Genomic DNA, 24,938 nt, shown 5'->3' on the forward strand with positions numbered 1-24,938 from the left:
GGACCGAGCTGGCCTCTCCACGATAATACCATAACCACTACTCTCCGTTCTCAAGGCGACGCCACGTCGAGGGTGAAAGGTCTGAGATGGAGAATGAATAGCCAGACAGGGGAAAGTATAGGAATGTAACTTGGGGTCAGGTTTTAACTTGGAGGATGTTTCAGTGTGCTAAGGAAGCGGCAGATGAGGGTGGGGGTCTTCAGCCAGGTATTCCGAGTGACCCCCTCAGGCTTTAGTGTCTGTTTCAACTCTTTGGGCCATACATTGCTCCATGTGTGTGTGGGGGGTGTGTTCATATGTGTGTGTGCGTGTGCGCCACTGGCTGAAACACACCCGGCCCTCCGGCTCACAAACACTTGCACCGCCTCTGCCTCTGAGTTAAGCTGTCTCCAAGCACAACCTCTCGTATACACACACACCTTATCATATCAAAGGATATCTTTTTTTCCCACTCATGGTCGTCTGACAGTCTGCCAACGTTGGCGCTGAGGTTTTTCCCTATTTATTTATTTTTTTTTGTCAGCGGAGTATTTTTCATCTAACTTTAACCTTGGATTCCTCACAGCCAGCCGGGCACGTAACTCAGGTAAAGCCCACTCTGACTTTTTTTTTTTTCTATTATTGAACCAAAAGAAAAACAGATTGAAAGACATGTTTTGCTAAAAAAAAACTTAAGGACGCGACGTCGGGCAAAAAAAAAAAAAAAGTCTGCCGCGGATTATCATAGCTTCAGGCTACGCATTCTTCTGTTATGACACGTTGTCTGTTCAGGTTGTGTGTACAAAGGTAGCCATGTGTGCGGACGGAAAGTAAAGCCGGCTTAGTCATCAAATATGCAACACGCGTGTATTTGAATGCTGCTTCCAATAAGCAGCGAGCGTTGCTTCAATTTTGAATGTCTTTTCATCCAACGCATCACTGCTCAAAGTGAAACTCCAAAATGAACCAGAAGATGTTTAGGAGTTTAAAGAACTGTGATATGTTTGTGTAGATTTGTGTCTCGAATAGGTAGGAGGGATTGGAGACGTTTTCGAGGAACGAAACATGTTTTGGGTCATTTCGTTAATACATGAGTGGATATTGACCAAATAATTACATAACTGCGTATTCCTCCTCAGCAGCTTCAGTTTGATGTATGACACAGCGTGTTTTGCTGAAAATTAATTTTGGACTTCAAAATGCTTCAACTTTAACATTCCTTAAAGTCAAAGTCAGTTACCATCAAAACAAATTAGCAAAGTGGCAATCTACTTACTCTATGTCCATCAAGATCAGATGAAAAGTGTGTGCCTTTTAAATATAAAAATACCTGATGTAAAGTATTTTAGACGCATTAGCCACACTTGGCTAATCTGGACATTATGCTAACAGGTGAGCCGTGACGGTCGTTCCCTATTAATCCAAAATGCTGTGTTTAGACAAATAGAGGCTCATGGAACATATAGTTATAAAGTAATTTTTTGACTTGACATCCCCTTTAAGGAGACGTAAAACAGTCACAAGCTCATGCTGGGAAAGCCTGTTGCTGTGTGTCGATGGTAAAGTTTGCGTCAGTCTACAAGGTAGTGCGCCAGAAGTGGCGTGAATAGCTTTCAAACCAGAGCGCTGACAGGACGTGCCTTGTTAACTGATTTCATGTCGCTGGCTTTGATAAATCTGCCTTGTTAAGTATCTTATCTGTACTTGCCTGTTGGTCCCTTTTTGTCCATTTACCTTTTTTTATGTTCTCACACTCATTCAAATAAACATTGATGAGTGATCGAAAGCACACTCCGTTGTCATTTTGAATTTTGAGCAAATACGAATATGCTAAGCTCTTTTAAATTGATCAAATTGTTTATCTTCATTTAACTCATTCATGACCAGCCCAGTAAAAAAAAATGGATTTTGACGTATTTATCCGTCAATGGTATTGAATGAGTTAAATGTGACCTAGAATGGGCCGGTCAGAATCATGAAACTCCAGCACTCAAAATGAGTCTCACTTTGCTAAAAAGTTACATCACCAGATGGATGGTGAATATCAAAAGACTTTGTGAGAAAGGCCTGTGTGACACAAAGTACCTTAAATGGGTAAAATCACTCATCTGTGGTCAATGCAGCCAGCTTCATAGACTTTCTGCTGTGTTTTGATGGCGGCTGATTTTCAGGGGATGATGGAAAAAAATAAGGCAACAAAAGAAACTGACCCAAAAAGCTCACAGGGTTGACAAGTTCAGCTTTTAATGATAATCTTATCTGCTGTCAAAGTTCGTTTTTTATTCCACCTGATAATCAATCTGCCTCCCAACAAGTAAACAAACTGACAACATTGTTGCACGGATGCGTAACTTAAGGTGTAGTTGAGCTGGCAATCCGGCAACTAAAACTTCCGTCACACTTCATCTGGGTGATCCTCCCGGTAGTCCTCAAAAGCTGCACTTACTTAACACACCCTCTGATTCATACGGCCGTGATTCATACAGCTGTGATTCACACGGCCGTGATTCACCCACTCATATCAAGGCAAGGTGGTAACTATGAACTTGTTTTCATGTAGCAGTTTGATTTATACAGAATGGGTACCAAAAAGAAGTCTTTTTTTTTTGTACATATATATAGTCGAGTATACTGTGATCAAAGTTGTCGCCAGTCCAAGGTGCCGCCAAATTGTGTTTATACGGGACCAAACTGTATCGACATGTTGTGTGACTCGCACATTTTGTCTCTTTAATTAAAAAAATTGCCCACATTTTTCGAAAGCCTCTCAGCATTCAACATTCTCCGATTTCTGTAGTCCACAAAAGCACATATTTGTGTTGAATCAGAATAAGACATTGGTAAACATGTTTTTACTTTGTACATATAAAAGTGTTCACATTTGATCAATTTCATTCAATCAATTCGCCAATTATATCGGAGAGGGAAATTACGTTTGTTTCAACCACTGAATACATTTTAATTATCTATTTTAGCACGACAAAACAACTAAATAAATGTAACAAATGTTAAAAGGAGTCTTGGTGAACATGCCAGACTTGAGGATGCTAATGTGAAAGCAGCCTTTGTTGACCTCATTTGTGGGTTCAAGTGTGTCATGCTGATATGATGTCACACTCTTTATACCTACACGCCCAGCAGCGTTTCCAAACTGGACCGCTTGCTGGAAACTTTGTGGTACTACACGCAACATGAAGCCATTGTGAAGCTTCTCTTCCTTTTGGGCTCTCTCCTCTCTCACACTCGCTCTCTCTCTCTCTCTCTCTCTCTCTCTCTCTCTCTCTCTCTCTCTCTCTCTCTCTCTCTCTCTCTCTCTCTCTCTCTCACACTCTCACTCTCTCTCTCTCTCTGTGTCTCTCTCTTTCTGCATCTCTCTCTCTCTCTCTCTCTCTCTCTGTCTGTTTCTCTCTCTCTCACTCTCACTCTCTCTCACTCTCTCTCCTCTCTCACTCTCTCTCACTCTCTCTTTGTCTCTCTCACTCTCTCTCGCTTTCTCTTTGTCTCTCTCTCTCTCTCTCTCTCTCTCCCTCTTTTCCAAACACATATCACCTTTACACAATTCCCCCTTGCGGACTTTGCTAATTGTTTTTTTTCTTTCTTTCCGGAAGCATAAAAGCCGAATGTTTTCACTCATTCAGAATACAGCAGGAGGGCATTGGCTACCCTCCGCTTCGACCCTCACCACCTCCCCAATTCCAAAACACTATCTAAAGAGGGACGCCGGCTGTGAGTGTCAGAGTGCACTGTGGAGGAAATGGGGATTTATTTACAGCCGCGAGGAGGCGGCCTCTCATGTCGTTGCTTTGACACAAGTCTATACATGCCGCATGGTCCCCAAAGAGTTCAGACGAATACACAAAGCACGCAGGCCAGCTCGGTATTGGCCAAACTGAGTTTAATGCATGAAAAGAGAGCTGTGAATTGAAAATAAGGGGTGGTAATTGCAACCCAAGCTTTAGAAATGATGCTAACAGTGGACTTGTGTTTAAACTGTGTGTGCATAAATGTTAATTTGGGTGGAGCTGCAACTTGAAACTGTTCTTCTCTGTACCTAATTATAGAGTTTTGGTGTGCGAGGCAGAGAAGTGGGCTGTAATCTTGCCATGTTTGGACGAAGCTAAGAATATAACTAAGTCATGTTTAAAAACACGCACATACGTACTGAGTACACGTGCAAAGGCTGTGATCAAACGGAAGATATTTTGGTCTCAATATTGTTCTGTGTGCGTGTACGTGTTTGTGTGTGCGTGTGTGGGGGTGTGTGTGTGCGTGGGTGTGGGTGTGTGTTTGTATGTAGTGTAGTGTACCCTAGCATGCTGAGTGCTTCATCTGTTGCCGTCGAGAGGAACACTTTTATCTCATTGCATGCCCTCAGCACAGTCAACCATCTACATTTACAGACACAAAAAAAAAAACGGTTTTCATCTATTTTGGAGATTTATTGATTTTAATCAACGTACAATGCCCTTTGTAGTCATTTCAGGATAGAGGGAGGAAGGTGGTTGAATAGATAGCTAGACAGGCAGGCAGATGGATAGATGGATGGATAGATGGACGGATAGACAGATAAAAAGATCGATAGATAGATAGATCGATAAATGCGCACCAATCAAGGTTATTTTAGTGAATGAAAACGAACAAAAGGAATAAAAGTAAAATTTACAACAAAAAAAAATCGTTAACAAAATAAAATGAAAACAAAAATAATTAAAAAAAAATAAAAACTGATTGAAACTATAATTTATGTTTTCATGAAAATTCACAGCAACCCTCCGTCCCTGTTCCTGGCTAATCCTACCACTTTTCGGAAATTGTGCTGTATTTTTTTTATTTATTTTTTTTTGTACATGTGTTGAGAAGAAATCATGAGATGGCTTAATGCCAACTTGGGCGTAATTAGCCTGAAAACTGCAGTTTTGACTCGTAGCACCCCCTTCATGAATGTTGGGCAAGTTTAACTGTCGGCCTGTCGGTCTTTAACCCAGTTGGTAGTCACGTGTTGGGACACATTTCAAAATGTGAAGTATTACTCCAGATTGGTGGTCACAGCAGGCTGAGTCTTTCCACGACCAACCGCAGGCCTCATTAGAGCAACTCTAGTGAATGAACACTCACACACGCGCACACACACACACACACACGTACGCTCTCTTCCTTCCTGTCAGAGCGAGCTCATTACCCGCCAGGCTCTCGCCCTCACACTGAGCCAACCTGCTTCGCTATGCAGTGTTTTTGCACTGGCACAAAATGTCAGCGCGTTAAAAGCATCTGGGTTGCCGTCTCCCCCGCTGTGAGGGATGGCGAGGCCACAAGCGCGCACGGCGAAGGATGAGAACGATGGAGAGGAGTAATGAAAAGGAAGCAAGTGTAGTTACAGGCAATTTCCAGCCGGAGGGGAGAAGGGGATGATTGGCAAAAGGAGCAAGCAAGCTGGTTTTCGTAGGCAAGTCTAGAAGATAGATTTGGTTGCTTTCTAATTATCATTTATTAAGAATGTTAAAATTGTAAAACTTAAAAAAATGGGCATGATTTATTGTATGAGTATATTCATCAGCAATTTTATTGTTTTTATTTCTTTATTTCAATAAGAAAATATATCCCAATAATTGTCTTGAAAATTAAACAAAATCCAAATGCAAAAGGTGAATAAAAAAAAATTAGAAGAAGAATGCATGGCGCTAGAAAGCAGCCCACCGGCAAGGCCAAGCGATCCAAAGAAAGTTTGTCTCCACTCCAGTCCTGAAGAGGGCTGGAATATGCATTTGGATTATGGTGCCGAATCTGGCCTCAGTGCAAGTGGACTGTAACAAATCCTGTTTTCAGATTTGTATCCAAATCCACACAAAATGGGATTTCTTTTGAATTGAAATTTTGCATAATTCTAAACAACTAACCCAGCAAACAACAATCAGGTCAGCGGAAAGTAATAAAAGATAATTGTGACCATACCAAGATTCAACAAGCTATGTTGTCGTAACATTTAGCCGTGCCAAAAAGTAACATACTCCCAAAGTACTGGACTGAAGATTTGTTCATTCCCATGGCCAGAGCCTTCTCTACTTCGATATTTGTGATTACATTTTTAACTAGTTGGGCCTGAATGAATTGCACACTGCACTGATTACGAAGACTTCACGACTATAATTTGTTTTCCAATCAAAACCGTGCACCCATACGTTCATGCCTTTGCGCAATTTAACTTTTAACTTCCCGTCCTGCTGGTCGTGCCGCATGCTGTCGTGAACTTGGTGTGTTCGGTGGTTGCTTTGCGACCAAGCCCGGAGTGGGTAATCTGGAAACCCAGGCCATTTCCTGGTGGGTCACACACTTGGCACCTGTAACAATCCAAATCATTTTAAAAACCATCTTATTATTATATAGACTCAAATTTATGCCTCTTTGACAGTGGGTTCACAATTAATACTCTTTGTTACTAAGGCCGTCACTAATTCGCAATAATTTAATACGAAAAGAAACAACCCTTATGTATAACCCATCGAAGAGGAATAACACAGCGTTAGATTACATTCGATTACTACGCAGGCTATCTTAAAAGTGGCAGAAATCAAAGATCATGTTCTCAATTCCCAATTCCAAAGGGCTCAGCGAATGAATTTGACTGAGTTTAGGACCTCCCATTTCTCGTATGTAGTCGTACCATTCCAGTCACGGTTACATTGAAGCTCTCTGTGCAACCCACGAGCACATTACTCGTCACTCCGAGATCATTATATCTTGATTAAGTATTCATCCTTTTTGTGCGCATCTCTAAATACACCCACGCGGTTAGAGTTAAGCACACATTGGCTGGTGTGTGCGCTGCGTTGATGTGCGGGATGAGAGGAAGCGCTCGACACTGCGACGCTCCCTCGCAGCCAAAGCGACGCACTTAAAAGTGAGCGCCCAACTCCGCGCATGCATAATTCACATTCAACGTTCCGGTGGCGTGAAGCTCCGGTCTCTTTTCTCCCCTCCTCTGCGTTGGCTTTCCTGTCAGCTTTCGCTTTTAACTCTGCCCCACCGGTGATTTGGTCGGCACGGGAGGCTAAACTGCGGTCTCCGTTTGAAAGTCGCACTTTAAGCTCGGTGCCGACTAAATGCAGTTTTCCGTGCTGATAATAAAGAGATGCTGTGTTTGTATCCACCTGTGCAGTGGCTCTGATTGTAACTTTGACAACCGTGTGAAGAGCAGCTGGGGGTAACTTTGGACTCAATGTTGCCATGGTAATGGGAGGGGGTTCTCATATGGAAGCATAGATCAAAGATGTTGAATCGGTGTGAATTTGCATGCGGTGAACTGTCGGCGTTTGTGCTTTCATGTTGGATCTAGTAGTTAAGACGAAGGTATCGCCACTATTTTGATAGTTCAACCATCTTCAGCTTTTCCTGTTCAGGGTCACGGGTGAGATGGAGCCTGTTGACCTGGAAAGTCAGACGACACCTTGGACTGGTTGTCAGTCAATCGCAGGGCACGTCTAGAGGCAGAATTATTCACACTTAGATTTGTGTTGTCAGGAAGTGGGAAATGAACACCTCACTGCATGGAACACTGAAAAAAAAAGGTTGTTTTAGAAAAGAATGAAAATAAGTTGTTGCTAGGCAGAATTCATAAGGCACCCCCAAATTGTTGCCCCCCAAAGTGTTTGAATGGCAAAGTGTCATTCCCGAGGGATGAGGATATTGAGACAAGTTTCCTCTTCTCAAGGTGCCAATTTTGCAATGGAATCACATTTACTGCCATTGACGGCTAAATATGTCAATGATCCATTTTTTTTGTTGTTGAATATGAAATGCAACACATTACAACTTTATTTATACAGCGAATTTCACAACGGCTAAAAAAATAATATAAAACATATTCATATGAAGTTTGTAGAGCCGGCTGGTGGGGCACATCTCTTGTTGCCGCTAGACGTCATCGATCACCTTAAGTGAAAAGCAAGACAAGATATCAGGACAAGTACAAATATACGCTCACATTATGAAGAGCCAGTCGCCAAGATTTTAATCATCAATTGTGATCCCAATGTCAAAGAGGCATATATTTGAGTCTATATAATAATAATATGGTCGTTAAAAGGATTTGGAAGTCATGTTATGGGTACCAAATGTACTCTCTCAATCAGATCATTCCAATAAAAATATAATGCAGAGCGTGAGTATTAAAATTAAAAATACATACTGTAGTCGCGGGTGGCTTGATTCATGTTCCACCAGTGCCGCTTCTTCTTATACGTTCTTTTTGCCCTTTCCAACAAAGAGTTCCACCTCATTTAACGCATTGACTATAAACTGTGTACGCTACAAAGTCTGCTTTCAATGTAAGAAAAACAACTTTATCGCAGGTCAATGTCATGCACGGATAATTGCATTCAGCCGCCGTGACGGCATGCGGCGCCAGCCAGGCAGGTCGAACCGCATCGGGTCATATTCTCGCCGTGAGCCGCAAAGACCCGAGCAGCGGGCGCATCGATCCACATCCACGTCATTAATCCAAAGAGCGGTCTTGTCAGGAAAAGTGGCGTCACCCTCCCGATATCAATATCAAGATGGAGTGGAGAGATCTTGCCTGTGAGGGGGGAAGGTGATACAAAGGTGATGGCGCTTGATTTTGAGCCAAAACACACAGAAATGACAAGTAAACTGATGGATTACTTCATTTCACTCACAACGGGATTTCTATCTGATTCATTGTTTTCCTCAAATCCGTGATTTCTAAATTAATTCACCGCCATCCCTGGTGAATGTACTTTTTGACGTATATATCCGTCAATGGGAGTGAATGAGTTAAATGTCTTCTATTTCATCAGTTTGGACATCATTTTCTCACATTGTTTAATTAAACTAAAATAGACTGGTTTTATGACAGTCTTGATCCCTTTTTGAGATCAGACACGATCACCCAGGCGATATGGAGTAGAAATAGAGTTAACAGTCATGTGTGGATGTTATGGTCGAGGATGAGGAGATGGAGAGAGGATTATGGGAGTTGCTTGGCCTGCCTGTGGATTATCGGGAGGCCATCTGCCACCGCTGAGATTATAATCCAACAGAGACGCATGCAGAGACCGAGGCGAGGCTGTATATATATATATATATATATATATATATATATATATATATATATATATATATATATATTTAGGACAGCATTGAAAAATAAACGGAGACTCCAAACTTCCATGCATGTGGGCGTCAAATTAATATAGTGGCTCAAATTGTGTTATGAAATGTTTTCCAAATAAATTCGGGTCACTCGTTATTTTGGCTGGCCTGCCGCACAATGACACTCCAACCTTGACCTCACCCCCGCCCCGCCCCCTTTCCATTCAACGCCTGCACGCATTCAGTCCACTAGCTCCTCCCCCTTTCCAGAGTGGCGACTGTGTGTGTGCATTGCTTTTCATCGCTCCCCTCCTTCTTTTTCTCTCGCTCTCGTTCCCACAACCCCTCCTCCTGCTACTCGTTCCCCTCCCTCTTTTGGCTCTTTGGAGAGGGGAAGCAGTCGGGAATCGCAGTCCTTCCTCTCTCTTGACAAACACTAGAAAACGGACTCAAAGACACTACTGACAAGGAGTGGTAGATAGGACAACTTGGCATTCAGTTTTTTTTTTTGTTTTGTTTTTTCTTTGTAGTTTACTAGCTAGATCACGAACTGGGACAGGCTCCCAGTTCCTCGCTCCAGCTGGAATACCACTACAGGACTGGGAATCTTCTCCCGGTTCAACTCCCAGTCCTGTCCTCCCAGATCAGGTGGCGTGGCTCTAGGATGCAGTGAAGGATGGTGCACCAGGAAAACTGTTCTTACAAGGTTAGGCATAGGATGTCACACATTCTGTTGTCAATGCTTGTTAGATTTTCTTGTTGACCCCCCCTCCCCCCTATATTTATTGTAAAGCCACAAATGTCACAATTTACGAATGTGGAACACTCATGTGTCGCGTATTGTGACCTGTGTGGGAGTGTTTTGAGGTTTGTGACTGTGTTGCAAATCTGATGGCAAGCTGGTTGCCAAGGAAGCACTTGACAAAAGGGAATAATGTCCAACCTCCCCATCTACCTCCTCCTCCTCTTTCCTCCTGTGCGAAGTCCAGACTATGTGACATGTGTGTGACTACAGAAGAACAAATTCCAGAGAGAAAGTTGATATGTTTTGCTTTGCAGACAAATGAAAGAAAATAGACTGGGGAGGTTTACCTGTTTGGGATTTAGCACTCGTGGCAGCCGTCTGGGAGCTGTGTGGAGATTTAAGCAAGCACTTGACAGCTGTACATCTACTTTGCGGCAAAAATAAGGAAACGAGTGTGCAATGCAGAGAAAGGGAGAGCAAAGAGGTGGATGAAAGGCAAGGAGAAGGACGAGCTTCCTGAAGATGCCAGGGGAGGTGTCGCGGAGTGGGGGTGGTTACTACTTATCCTCACTCAAAAGGGTCACGGGTGAACTTCAGCCCAGCTGACTTTGGGTGAGTGGGGCGTTGCCACCCAATTACTTTATTTGATGTCATTTCATTTGGTAGCAATCAAGTCACCATTGAAAAAAGTTGCCTTTCATTGATGTTTTTATCGAAAAGAGCCCGTGAGAAGAGTTACTTCCAAATCCTCCCCTCCAATTTCTTCCAGATTTAAATCAGACATTCTGATTTGGTGACTGGCATCATCCCACATAGCATTTGTTACCATTTTGAACGTGAGTTCTACATATTTGTGTGTGTGTGTCACTCAGGAGGGTGGGTGGATTTACGCAGGCGCTGACTTGGGGTGGCCACTTGTGTAACGGGATAAGGATTTCCTGCCATGTTTGTTGCTAGATAATAAATAAAATAAAAAAAAGGAAAAAGAGCGACAGAAAGATAGCAGGACAGGGCCGGTGATAAGCAGGGAGCGAGGGGATGCCGAGGGCTAAGTAGGGAAGCTGAAAGGCAGAGATTAAACAGTAACAAGAGAAGTATCGACAGCGCTCGCTGAAACGGCGCCAGCTCTCGTAAGAAAATGACGACAAAGTATTCATCTGAGGATGGAAATTCATGAAGATGGAAACAAGACAGAAGTGGGAATGGGATTTGAGTTGCATATGAGGGCGTGCGGATGAGGGATGGAAAGAAAAAAGAAAGAAGGAAAGAAAGAGGGAGGCAAGCGGAACAGAGGATTCAGTCTCCGATAACAGCGGCTCTCTGGAGGCCCCTCAATTAGAGCGGTAACCTGGCAACCAGCAGCGGACAGCGCCCCTAACACACACACACACACACACACACACACACATGCACATACTTAATGGGGGATGATCATACTGTATAATATATGCCCAAAACTATTGCAACATCACAAATGAATGGAAATCTAGAAGAATTGTTACGTTTTCTCTTGTAATTTATTTGCTGAACCTTTGTGCTCTGGAGCACAATCAGACCAGAAAGGAAAAAATGCCTTTGCTAACCCGTTCTTAGCCTAGAATTCTTTTTTTCACTAAATAGTGAAATACTAACAAATTATACCATTAGGGGTGTAACAAAAAAAATATTTGAAAAAGAAAATCGATTAAAATATTTTGAGTGCATCGAACTTAAAAAAAAATAATTTTACACTGCAAGAGTGTGATGCTTGTGGGCAGAACTAAATGTACTGTAGAGGTTTTGAGAATTGTTTCTAAGAAAAATGCCAGTTGATGATTTAGATTGATTAATCGCAATTAACTATAGATTATTTTTTTTTTGCGATTAATTTGTTGATTGTTACGCAGACGTAATAACTGCTATGCGACAGGGCTGAGGTCTCGATCTTATTCCAGCTAAATAAATAAGACACGTGAGCCAAATGATCCATCAATTTAAGTGCAGAAAGATCATCAACGTAAATTAAAGGACCAAAAAAATTTTAACCAATTAATGCACATTCTACAAGTATTTGGGTTCTCACACGAGCTAAAAACGCACGCCGTTGTTTATGGCGAGAGGCCGACGTAGCATTAAATCTCCTTTTTCTTTTTTGTGGGGGTTTCCCATCATCATCGATAACTCTGATGGAGCTGTCTTCACTGTCAGCACCAGCGGCACAATCAGACCGAGGCGAGATGAGGAGATTTATCAGGTGGCAGGAGTAATGTCAGCGTCCCAAGGCCCCGGGACCATCCTCAGGTCCTGGATGGGGGGATGTGAATGGATGAAATTAGTCCAATAAAAATGATCTATAACATGAGGGGGAATATTCCGTTTGCTGAATGTGCTGGATAGACTTGCTGCGTATTATTAGTCAACCGCAATCAAAAAAAAAAAAGTTTGAAGACCCCCTGATGGGCTTAACCGCGCTTCCCTCACAGCCCAATTTGTTTGCCACACAGAGCATCGCCATGGAGACATTGTGGCCATGTTGTCATGGCAGCAAGACTCACTTCAGTATTGTTAGTTTTGCCCCTAAAAAAAAAAAACTGGTGCGTGAGTGTGGAGCATTGAGCAGTAAATGTCAAAGAATCATTTGCATACTTGCAAACAAGCCGGGGAGGGCACAGTTGCCACGGTTACTTTGAAACGGTGACTCTGGCAACAGACTGATTTTTACTTTAAAAAGTAAGATACATTACTCAATACTTGATTTTAAAAGTAATTAGGTTAGTTTAATAGTATCTTTAGAAAAGTCTCACTAATAACAAAGATCAGACACAATTTATAAACTCTGAATACGATAATAATAATAATAATAATAATTTTATTTAGAAGCATCTTTTGGGACCCTCAAGCACATTTTATGACAATAAAACAACAGTAAAAAATGAATTGAATTATACAAAAAAAACACTCCCTAAGATAACATGTAGCATTAGCTTAGTTGCTATAACAAGTTACGACGACGCAGACTCCACTTTGCCGGCAATACATGAAAGCAGTTGTACACGCACAAAACGCCATCATAAATGTAACTTTTCATGGACACATCCTTCAGGAGAGGATGGAACCATCTGGCAAAACGTGACATACTCCTAGCTAAAAACGAGTCTTTTGTACTCAAATGACGTTAACCGTTATTGCTTACTCATTACACGATAAGTGCGTAACTTAGCTCCCCTGTCGGTTTCTATTCGTGTTGCACATTTATTTTATTTTCCTTTAACTCTGTGACTGTAGGGTGTTGAGCTGAGTGACCTCCTGGTCATTTCCATTGTACTCCTAAACGACTTAGCGACTGAGTGATTAACGAGTGTGCCTTTCTGCTGATTGTTCATTCAAGCATCCTGCTTGAGCGAACTTAAGTGCCTCACGATAATAGTAATGCACAGTGTAGGGTAAGTAACATCAAACCGCAACGCGTTAGATTACCTATACTGGAAAGTGGGCATGTTAGTGTAACACATTACTGGCATCACTGGAGACGTTAACGAGAGGAAGAGGTGCATCAGCATCAAGCATATGCGCACACACACACACACACACACACACACATAGCGCCGTGGCAGCGCATGCCAGGCCCACAGGAGGTGCCAGGAACCCTCTCTCCCACAGTCACCCTCTGTTCACTTGGAACAAAAAGCCTTTTTCTCTGTGTTATGTCTCTCTCACCCCCTCTCCGAACGTCCCCTCGCGCCTCCTCCTCACCCTCACCTGACAGTCACGCCATCCGCTCCACATTTAACCATCTCCAACGTGCACCCATGCTGAGAACAAGCCCGAGCGCTAACCTTGAATTGGGCCCGAGGCGGCTATCATGACCATGAGTGTGTCTTAAGCCGCCACCGTTCAATCCTCTAGAAAAAAAAAAAAAAGCCACAGAGATCAGCAGTGACTTCACCTTAACCGTGAAGTCAGCCTCACTAATAAAGCTCTGCCCCGCCCTTCACAGCCACTCAAGCTCAAAGCTAAAAGCTCTTTTATTGGCTTGTGTGTGTGGGTGTGTGTGCGGGGGTGTGCGTGTGTGTGTGTGGTTGTGCGCGCATGCCACCTTTAATATGTGGACATTTCTCTTTGTCCACACAAGAACAAATGCTAGAAGAAGTCTGTTCAACCTGCGTGCGTGTCTGTGCCCATGTGCGTGTCTGTGCGTGTACGTGTGTGTGTGTCCTTTTTGTATGTGTGTGTGCGGTTGTGCGCTTATGCCACCATTAATATGTGGACATTTCTCTTTGTCTACAAAAGAACAAATGCAAGAAAGAAGTCTGTTCAACCTGCATGCGCGCGCGTGTGTGTGTGTGTGTGCGCGTGGGTGTGTGTGTCTTTTGTGTATGCGTGTGTGTGTGTGTTTGGTCACGCGCTCAAGCCACCTTTTATATGAGGACATTTCTCTATGTCCACACACGAACAAATGATAGAAAGAAGTGTTCAACCTGCGTGCGTGTGTGCGCGTGTATTTGTGTGTGAGTGCATGTTAGTGTAATTCTGAGAGGATGGCGACAGTGTACTTTACCGCTAATCCCGAGGGATTCGCATTGAACCAAACATACTTCCTGCTTGTTAGTGCTAGTGTGTGTATGTGTTTGCGATTTGTTTTGCCGTATTCCCCAACTCAATGAATATTTCATTATTTGCCCGGCCCGTTCTCATCCTCCCTTCTTGACGTACGTCAGCATTACTTGTTGTCTCATTTTGCTCTTCTCGTGTTGTCTTATCACTTTGTCCTCGTGTGACAGTTGCTATCGGGTAAACAGTTGTCTGATAGCGTGGAACACGCGGCTGGGTTTAGCTTCAAAGTTAGAAAGAAACTCTTTCTTCTTTAAAAGTGCAGATTTTTTTTTGGGGGGGTGGGTTGTATAGTCAAGATAGTTTAAAACTGTTTTTGTCTTCTCTAAGTAGATAGAGATTAATAGATCTTTATAATTTGTTGTAGGTATCAATGATGAGTCATATATAATCCAGAAATGTAATATTCCTGAATCTGCATGTGCCAGAAAAGTAAATGCAGTGGATATAAAAAGTCTACACACCCCTGTTCTCGTACAAGTTTCTGTGTTATGAAAAGTGAGACCCAATAGAGTCCGCTAAAATAAACTGAAATTATGTGGTTGCACAAGTGTGCACACCCTCGAATAACTGAGATGTGCAACTCATTTGAACAGGGGTGTGTAGACTTCTTATATGCGCTGTATAACATTTAACTTTGTCTTCATTAACTTTGCAGTAAAACTGATAATCCAACTTTTTCATTTGTGTCTGTGATTCCCCTGGCACGTCTGTGTCTTTATGAAATCCTCCCGTAATAATTGATTCAGTCCATTTCTTATTTATTTATGTTTTTTAGCAATTGGCAAAGTAGTGGTTCACGCACCTGACTTTCATACAGCCTGAATTATTTCATTTTATTCTATTTTGCACCTGGATGGTTAAACATAAAAACTCTGCTCCTAGAAAATCATGCCACTAAAAGTATTGGTGGCTTATTGCTTATTACAGTTATTCATTCTGTGGACAACTTCATGCCAGTTATGAAATGGTGTTATTTTTCATGACACCCACCAAGCGGTGGCGGGTTGCTGTGTGTACGTGAAATTGCTGTCTTTTTTTCTACATGATTCCCGAGCCATAGTCGCTTCTAATTTTCCACGTGAGCGGCCATGACAAATATCTGAGTCATGGTTCGATAATGTCTCGCGGTGATGAGATCATATCACGGCGAGCCGGGACCGAAAGTGTCAATGGCAGACGTGATCCCCCCGTGTCTGTGTGGTGTCCGTGTTCGACGGATTGACTGACCCTCACTCGTGCTCCCCTTCGGTGATTATTTTGGTAGTGCGGCCTCATGCCAGGAGGGTTCAAACAGGAAAACCTTTATGCAAAGTGGTCATCATTCATCCACTGTACCGCAGATTTGTACACTTAATCCATCTGAAAGCTCTAAACTAATCCACATTTTTGCATTCTTCTCATTTTCAGTCTTTCAAACAATTGAGAGGTGTTGAAGATTGCGATAGTCCAATGGAAAATATTTTTCATTCAGTATAATATCGCCTGTTTATCAAAAATCAGTACTCTCTTACTCTTTAAAATTATTGGTCTGCATAAAAATGACATTGTTAAACTAAATGGATATTGTGCTGCTACTGGTGCAGTACAACACAGGCAGTAGGATCAATTGTGGCTGCGGCCTTCCTGTGGGGAGTTTGCATGTTCCCCCCATGCCTGTGTGGCTTTTCTTTGGGTACTCCGGTTTCCTCCCACATTCTAAAAACATGCATGGCAGGTTGATTGGACGCAGTGAATTGCCTCTACGTATGAGTGTGAGCGTGCATAGTTGTTCGTCTACGTGTGCCCTGTGATTGGCTGGCAACCAGTTCAGGGTGTCGACCGCCTACTGGCTGAAGATAGCTGGGATAGGCTCCGGCACTGCCGCGACCCTCGTGAGGAGAAGCAGTTCAGTTAATGGATGGACGGATAAAGGAAATAGTCCCAAGTACGCAGTAAACCGCAGTAATATTAGTTGTTCTTCGCAGAGGATAAAGAATACATGTCTGTGTATTGTTATATCTGCCTGTGTTGCTCCACTATTCCGATATCCGTTGCTGAAAGGGTTATAACACCTGATGATTTTTGTTAGCCCGTCAATGCCGCTTCTCATGTGTTAGCATTAAGCTAGTTGACTTGAAGACAGAGTTGTGCGGTTATTTTGTACACAAGGCACCATTGTGCATAATTTATAAAACAGTTATACTACTGGGTCAGTTTTTTTTTTTTTAGTTGTAGAAATCTGAAATCTTTTTTAAATTTCACAATCCATCTTTGTAATTGCACTTTGCCCATACTTGGACATAGCTTTTGCATCCTCCTCCTCCTCTTCTTCGAGACCCTTTGCTGAGGTGTCTTTTTTTTTTTTTTTTTTTTTTTCCCCAATGTGGCTGCAAGCAGCTGCTCCCCACACGTCAGGGCGTGAAAAAAAAAAAAAACATACAGGGAGGTTTTTCTCCCATGAGAGGCCGTCCTGCCTCCGGTCAGCTGGCATGGCAGGGAGGGTCTAAAAGGGGTCTTTACCTCTGACCACTCTGCTTTCAGAGTCCTGCGAGAGACGGCGCGGGCAGTGAAACATCCACACAGCTTGGAAGAAAGGAGGAGCTGCAAAATACATCAGCTGTAGTTTTGTTTGTTGAGATCATGGCTGAGGCCAGTCAGGCGGGACGGGACCCAAGCTCGGCAGAAAGCCTGGACTAAGTGACGCTGGCCAAAGGGACGACAAAGGAGGAGGGGTGGGAAGGAGCGCGATGAGGCAGGCGCTGGATCACCCTGACGGACGCGATGACGTGGATGATGTCATCGGTCACGCCTCCTGTCTCTTTCTCTGTGACCATTACAAGGAGGTAACGCTCGCTGTTGCCGTTCAGTTTTGGAGGCTGCTTTTCAGTTTGTCACTTCAACAAGAATTCAACTTTGAAAATATTCTCAGACTTTTGTTGCCGGTGTTGTTTGGAGCAAATTGGAGCAATTGTCTCACATGTGAAATAATGTCAGAGTTGAATGCAATTCATTTTGGAAGCCTTTTAGGCTTCTCTTTATTCTTTGTTGTTGCTTTTTTTCAGTTTCAAGCCATTTGAACTCAGTTTTAGTAAGTAGGAGCTGTGTACTAGTTTGCTCTTGTCTTTTTTGGGTGAGTCGTTATGCTTGAAAACTACTCTGTAGTTGCTGCAAGCACATCCCAAACGCAACCCCTCAAAACCAATTTAGTTGTGTATCCTAGAAAGTCAGAAAAAAAAAAACCATGCACAATTCCCTTGGTGGTTAGCAGATGAGGAAAAGAAATTCGGTCCAACTCAAGGCTCAGGGGCCAGATTTGGCCAGTAAACAAACACAGTGCTGCTCAGCTTCTGGCTAGCAGACATCATGGACAGCAAAATGTTGCAAAAAATATGTTATGGCATAATTAAAACTGTTACTGTTGGATTTTCTAAAAAAAATCATTCTCTCTATCGATAAATTTGTCGTTATTTAAAATAAAGATATACGTTAGCATTTTGTTTTAAATGTTGCCCTGCACTAAATTTGAACCACAAGCTCAAAAGGAGATGTGGCAATTGATGTGGTTTTAACTGGCCCCGTGAGGTCAACCAAACATACGATGTGGCTTGTGGTGAAAACAAGTTTGACATCACTCATGTAAAGGCTAACGACACTATAACGACGATTAGCATTGATCTTTTTCTTTTTTTTAATTAAATTCAGATGTCAGTCGGGTTGTTTTCATTTAGGAATGTGGTTGCGTGATCATTCTAACTCCATATGGTGAACAGCAAAACATATCTTCACCACATGAGTCATACCACTTAAAATAACAAAAAAACTTGCATTTAATATGGTCGATATCATCCTCCGAGACATGTTGATGTTGATTTTAGTCTTTAAGTGTCTGCATGATTCATTTTCTCTTTGCTAAGACTGTAAGATGTTTGCGGCAGGGCTATGACATCATTTGTTGGCTTGCTCGCTTGGCTTTTTCGTCACGAATCAGCATTTTTGCCATCCGGCACTCTACAAAGCTGCGTCATGTGACCCTCTCCCTGAGCGCAAGCTCAATTGTGACTTGAGGAAGCCATTGTCCTGTCTCGACCTGCTCCTCTAGTCTCCTTCTGATTTTATTTTCTTCTTTCTCCTCCCCCATTTCTCTTACCACACACACACACATTCTCTCACTTGTTTGGCTGTGCCGCTTGCTGAGCCGTTCTTTCCGGGCTGAGTGGCAGGAGCAGCCTTGCGCTGACCTGCAGATGAACTGAGTAAAGGTTCAAAGGGCGCGACTCTTATCTCGCAAGGAATGACGCGTCTCAGAAAAGGATGAGCCCCGATTGGAGTGAACGGCATCGCTATAAAGATTTAGAGTTGCGACAATGAAAAATATGACGAAGGAAAACAGCCTCGTGTAAATGCGAGAGAACATGTGAGAGTTCGCTTCGTAGTCAAAACACACACTGACCTTGTGTGTGTGTTTGTGAAGCTGTGAGCGCAGCGGCAGATCACAGTCAGCTCTGGAAAAGATATCAGAGTCAAGCTTTCTGTTTGGAATATCAACAGTGCGCACTCTCACACACACACACACACACATACAGAGACATTTCTAGCATTGCCGTTGTATGGACAAGCCAAAATGGCCTCACAATAAAGATTGAATGTCAAGAAAGAACCCTTTTACAGGTAGTGAAACTCCGGCTTGTGGGCCACATGGCGACAGTATTTAATTATGGCCGGCGTGCAATTCTAAAAAAAAAAAATAATAATAATTCAACAAAACCTAAGACGAAAGGTGGTGTCAACTGTTAACGAGAATTCAAAAGAGACAGAAGTCACGATAGGAAGCTTCTCAAAATTTCACGTCCATTGGTAAAATTGTTCCCTAGGGCTAATTTTGCCTCACTTTGCAAGAGTCCAAAATAAAACCTCATAAGAACTGATAAAAAAAAAAAAACTTTAACTCACAATGTATGTATTAATAATATTTGTCTCGGAATTCAGTCCCCCGCAGGACTTGAATGGCCTCTAATAGGAAAATAGTTCCCCACCCCCCTCAGTCTGTATGCACTTCTCCAAACACGCTTTGACAGGTGCGTCGCAATATCAAGCCTTCGCTCGCCAAATCTGGTGCGTGTCCTCGTGAACACTGACGCTTGTGTGTGACCGGGTAGCAAGGCTTCGTTGAGTAAAAAGCTTCCATTGTGCTGGTCGAAAAGCGAGAGAGGGAGAGCGAGAGAGCATAGCGAGGGCTTGAGCGGGATGGCGGGGTGGGGGGGTGAGAAGAAAGTAGACAAAAATGTGAATACATGAAAGGAATGTTCCATTTCAAGTGAGCTGTGCCTTGAAGGACGTGCCCACACCAAGGCAGCTATTTTTAAAGTTGCTTATTTTTCAAGGTATTTTAGCATGTCCGCCTAACAGCCAGCGCGAGGTTCTTTTGGGTTTGAATGTTCTCCCTGTGCTTGCGTGTGCTTTCTCCTCCCTATTGCAAAAAATGGTTCAATGAAGACTTTTTTTTATTCACTCTTTGAGTACTCACCAATACTGTTACTTCTAGTACTTCTGATATATAAAGTTTCATGTAGCACAATGACACCAAATTGTGAACAGAAATCGCCGCGTTATTGCGCCCCCTCCTGCTGAGGACGTCTTACTTTATATTAGATGGTTTTTTTCCCCTGAACTTTCTGTATCAGCAGCCTCCATGAGTACCTGATAAATTTTATTGAAGCTGGTATCGGCCTTATTTTGAGTTTTTAATCTATATATTTAACCGGTGATACGGGTAATATGTTAAAAATTAATATTGAACTTTATTATATCCATTTTTTGCAATGACTAACGCTTTTCACGGCTTCTCCCAGTCAAGTAATCAAACTACAATCAAAGTCCCAAAACGCTACTTTATATCAAAGGCCATTTCGATGACACAAATTTCACTTGCTATTCGCTTGTAAGAGCAACTGCAATCAATTTCCTCTTGGGTGCAGCAGTGAGAATTAAACATTTGACGCCACGCGGCGCAGACGGAACTTTTGTTCTCGTCATCAACGATCACTGTGGATTCCCGCCCCTCTGCACAGCCCTGGTCTTAAGACGTGACTGTATTTTGAAGCTGTTTTTAACTTTGAATCCAAATATTATCATCAGGTGCCAAAGTATGATTACGCTTTACCTTGATAAAATAGCCTGAAAGGATTTGAGGGATTTTTTTCCTTTTTTTTATTATTATTTATTTTTTTAATTTTAATTTGTTTTCTGGCAGTTTTTCCAGTTTTTTTTTTTTTTTTTTTTTTTTTTTTTTTAATCTACATATATGGCGTATTATTCCAGCGCAAATTAAAAAAAAAAGGCGATAAATGGCGTGTATTAAAGTAAACTAATAATCTCAAATGACGATTTAAAAGGGATTCGATTTTGAGTTTCCACTGTTGGCAGGAATCAAAGCCGTCGTACGTCCACCGCAGGCATTTAGACCGACAAACCACCACATTCATAAGCACCAGACAATTACAGGCTATCAGAGCTGCCAATTTGGAGGACGGAGAAAGGCGGGCCGGGGTGCTCCGTGTTAGCACAGATGATGGAATAAATCCCCTCGCTCAAATGCGGATGTTGAAGGGGCTCAAACGAGTGGGCTGTTACCCATCGAATTGAAAAGGCTCCGCTGCAGCGCCGAGGAGGAGGAATTACCTTCATCAATGAGGATTTTGCTTCACTTTGTCAATTTGCGGAAAACACACATTAGCTTGATTGTGTTCCTCCCCAATCTAATTTGGACCCTTTGGGATGCTCGAGGATGAAGGAGGTCATTAGGGCTGTCACTATTATCCTCTCTCGCCTCTTACCCGCATTGAAATGTTAATTCAATGGCCCACTGCAATTTTCCATCTCATCATTCTTTGGCAAAAAAGGGGAGCTACTCCAAGACAATTTAAGGATTTTATGCGATTGCTGCAAATCTTCCATCAGTGGAGAAATGACAGGAAATGACACATTTTAAACGGCACGATGAGAAGGAGTGAGCGCAGGTGTGCTAAATTCACAGCAGGAAGACAAAAGCGTTGATATGCTGTGTTCATTTGATTACTTTGCAATTCCATGCGCTGTACTTCCAGAGCAGTTTATGTAAAGTTCGACACGGCGCATTAAAGCGAGCCGGCTGGTGAGCGAGGAAGCAAAACAAGCAGCGGCGCGTGTTGGCTTCCCAATTGGCACCCAGGCCCCACGGCGTCGTATTCCGCGCCTCCGTAAATACTTTATGGCGTCTGTTTTCCCTCGCGTGGACCACCCAAGCGCACAAAACAGAGCAGATGACATTTAGACAAAGACAGGAAGTTCTTTTGTGCAGCAGGTGTGAGGCTCAAACATGACCACAAAGCCACGTGAAACTTTTTTCAGGTTCAATCAATAGTATTGACACGCGGTTTTGTGTTACTTTGACGATTTGTGTGACTGAATTTAAATTGGATGGTATTTAAATGCACTTGTCACTGCAAATGTCACTTTTTGATGTTTTAAATGGATTTTTTTTTTTTGAAGGAATCCATAATCTAAACCAGGGTTGAACTTTTTAAAACGCATAAAACCTACTCTAATAATGATGAGTACCGTCCTTATATTGAAAAGAATTTAGCATTAAGTGACGCAACGCGTGATCGCCGTGCTGGGAACTGAAGTTAATGCAAGAATTATACAGCTGCTGCCAAGCTTTCAAATCAAAATTACAGAGTACACAAAAGCAATAGTTATCTTCACAAGAACCGTTGACAGTTCGTTTGAATTGTCATTTTCGTGCATGAGAAACCTTAGCACTGAGGAAAAAACAAATGACAGTTTGTGGTTATTGTTTAAATGCTTTAAACCATTTGTCATTCAAAAGTTCATCCTTTATACAAACACTTGATACTGCGAAGTGCATTACGTATTTTTTGTCCATATTTAAAAATGGCATCTTTGTCACACATCTTGGTGAGGAAGTGCTCAACCCTATGTGGCCCTCCAGCGCTGACAAAATAATGTGCCCCCCTCCGTTATTTGAGTTGCCCATCCCTGATCTAAGCACAGTCACGAAAGACCTGCAGTCATTTAGCTAGAGGATTTTTTTTCCCCCTTGAATTTGCAGTCCTGGTTTTGTTTTACGCGTGTGGTTTGCTAATAGATTTATAGTTGTATTGCCTCCACTGTGTGTTCTCTTTACTGTCTTTTTACGATTGGACTATAATATTTATGTCATGCATTTGATTGTAACATAAAATATGAGCCTCTTTGTACCCGCCTTCACGATGTGATGGGATCAGAGGGTCATTTGATTTGAGAGTTGCTGTCAAGTAGATTGACTGACACGTCTTACTAAATCAGAGTTTTGCCTAACGGGAAATTTCTGCAACATATTGCCCTATCAAACAATCAATCAAAATTTATGTGGAGAGTATTTTTCACACATCAACATGCCACTCAAAGTGCTTCGATTGTAAAAAAAAATAAAATAAATAAATCAAAATCAAACCAATCTCTGAGAAAGTAGGAGCAATGCCAGGCCCACTTTTCTTTGTGCCATCTGGTGGCCACTTGCTCAGATTATGTTCATTGGCAACAAGAAAGAAAAATGAGAAAATGCTTGAAAAAGGAGTGGTAGCAAAAGTGAAGATGTGCATGAAGGCAGTTGGAGGCAGACAATCAAAGATGGAAGGAAATGCCTGGCGTGTGTGGCGAGCGCGCGCCTGGCGAGGCTGAGTGGGGTAGATAAGACACACGTGGGAATGGCAGCGACGGAGATGCGAGAGAAATGGGGAAGAATGCCAACGGAAGTTAGAAGTTCGAGTCAAGAGACAGAACCCAAATGGAAGCACGCCCATTGAATTTATAGAATTGTTGATCAGCTTCTCATCACCCAAGTGGTTCGATTCATTTTGCATTTGAGATCAAAATAAGAGAAATGTTTTTCAGATCAAGAGATGATATCTCATGGTCTTGACGTTAGGTTTTCCCCTTCAGTCTCCTCTTCAGGAGATAAAATGCATACTCTGTTGAGTTAGGTTCTGGTGATTGATTTACGACCTTTCACTTCCCCGCCCCTGATGAAATCCTTTGTTGAGTTGACAGTGAGTTTTGGGTCTTGCCTGATGAATCTTCTCCCAATTCATTTGGATGCATTTTCCTGTAAATTGCCAGACAAAAATGGTTTTGGAGACAAAATTCATTCTGCTGTGGACATCATGTATTTCATGAGGCATCTACTTGTAAATACTATGTAATAACAGCTGGAATTTTATACTTTGGTCTAAGAGGCATCTTTTGATCTGAAATGTCTTCAGTATAAACTTTGGGTAGAGAATGAGTATATATGCATATATATATATATATATATATATATATATATTAGAGGTGTGGAAAAAAACCGTTACATATCATTTTCAAGTTAATATATGAGCACGTGGGACCAAATGGAATAAACTATCAAGAGAGACACATCCAGTCATTTTCTTTTGGTGAGACACATCTCAGGAAATGCCACATTTACAGTAACCTTCCTGGCAAGTTCATTCATTTTGTAAAAATGAGTTTCATCTTACTCTCTTGAACTGAACCGTACCATATTGAATTTAATTGTAACCTGACTGAATCCAATTGAATAGAATACTTCCACGAACTGAGGTCAAGAGGTAGAAACATCCTTTATGGGACAGATGCACTCCCCTTATGTACGCATTTCGCTGTCGTGAAATGCGCTTTATAAATCAAGTTGTATTGTATATGTAGCCTCTCTCTCTCACAATCTCTCTCTCTCTCATGGATGTATGTGATCAAATCTAATGTCATTGAAGTACTGCATCACAAATACTCAGTTTATATGAAGGGCTGTTTGTTTTTTTCCAATGCAACAGCACCACCTACTTGTGAACACGTGTCTTATCGCACATTTCAAAATTCCTTCTTTGTCACACATTTCGCTGGTTCAGCTGAGTCCACATTTTGTCTCACATGTTGTTAAGATGACACCCAGCCTCTCAGTGCAAATTAACAGGCCGCTGCTATAAATACACCGACCATGCAAAAGAGAGGAAAAATGGTGTCACGGCCTAAAAATAAAGTTTTCGCCGCTGCCATGACAACGTGGGGTGCTTAAAAAAAATGTTGTTTTCTCTTTTTGTGTTTCAGGCCCAAAAGAATGAGAGGGAGTCAATTAGGCAGAAGTTGGCCCTGGGCAGTTTCTTCGACGATGGGCCGGGCATCTACACCAGCTGCAGCAAGAGCGGCAAGCCCAGCCTGTCGTCACGGTAACATCACTGTCATTACCTCTCCATCTTTGAATCGTGATCACCGTTCGGATAAAGACAGAAAAACAGACAGGATGAAGGCGAATAGGAAATGCACCTTTTTTCATATTGACGCACGTGCTGTTCACACCCTCCGCCTTTTTGGAGCTGATGTTATGAATACTTGAGTGCAATTTAATGTCCTTTGATTCAAATGAATCAGCCTCATCTATGATGTATGACACCAGGACCCAATCTCGCATTGAAGGAGCATTCTGATTTGTGAATTGCAA

The 24,938-nt window shown here is 42.3% G+C and overlaps 1 protein-coding gene across 1 annotated transcript in view; it reads left to right on the top strand.

Annotated features, from left to right (window-relative positions):
* schip1 (schwannomin interacting protein 1) overlaps nt 1-24,938 on the top strand; it is a 202,803-nt gene that overhangs the window by 170,378 nt on the left and 7,487 nt on the right. The window contains exon 10 of the mRNA XM_088300538.1: nt 24,548-24,666. Within this exon, the coding sequence (XP_088156664.1) occupies nt 24,548-24,666 (119 nt within the window). The remainder of the gene's footprint in view (nt 1-24,547; nt 24,667-24,938) is intronic.

The sequence above is a fragment of the Idiotropiscis lumnitzeri genome, chromosome 7, assembly GCF_059441095.1.
Source record: "Idiotropiscis lumnitzeri isolate Australia: NSW breed Sydney's pygmy pipehorse chromosome 7, RoL_Ilum_1.0, whole genome shotgun sequence".
Lineage (NCBI taxonomy): Eukaryota > Metazoa > Chordata > Actinopteri > Syngnathiformes > Syngnathidae > Idiotropiscis > Idiotropiscis lumnitzeri.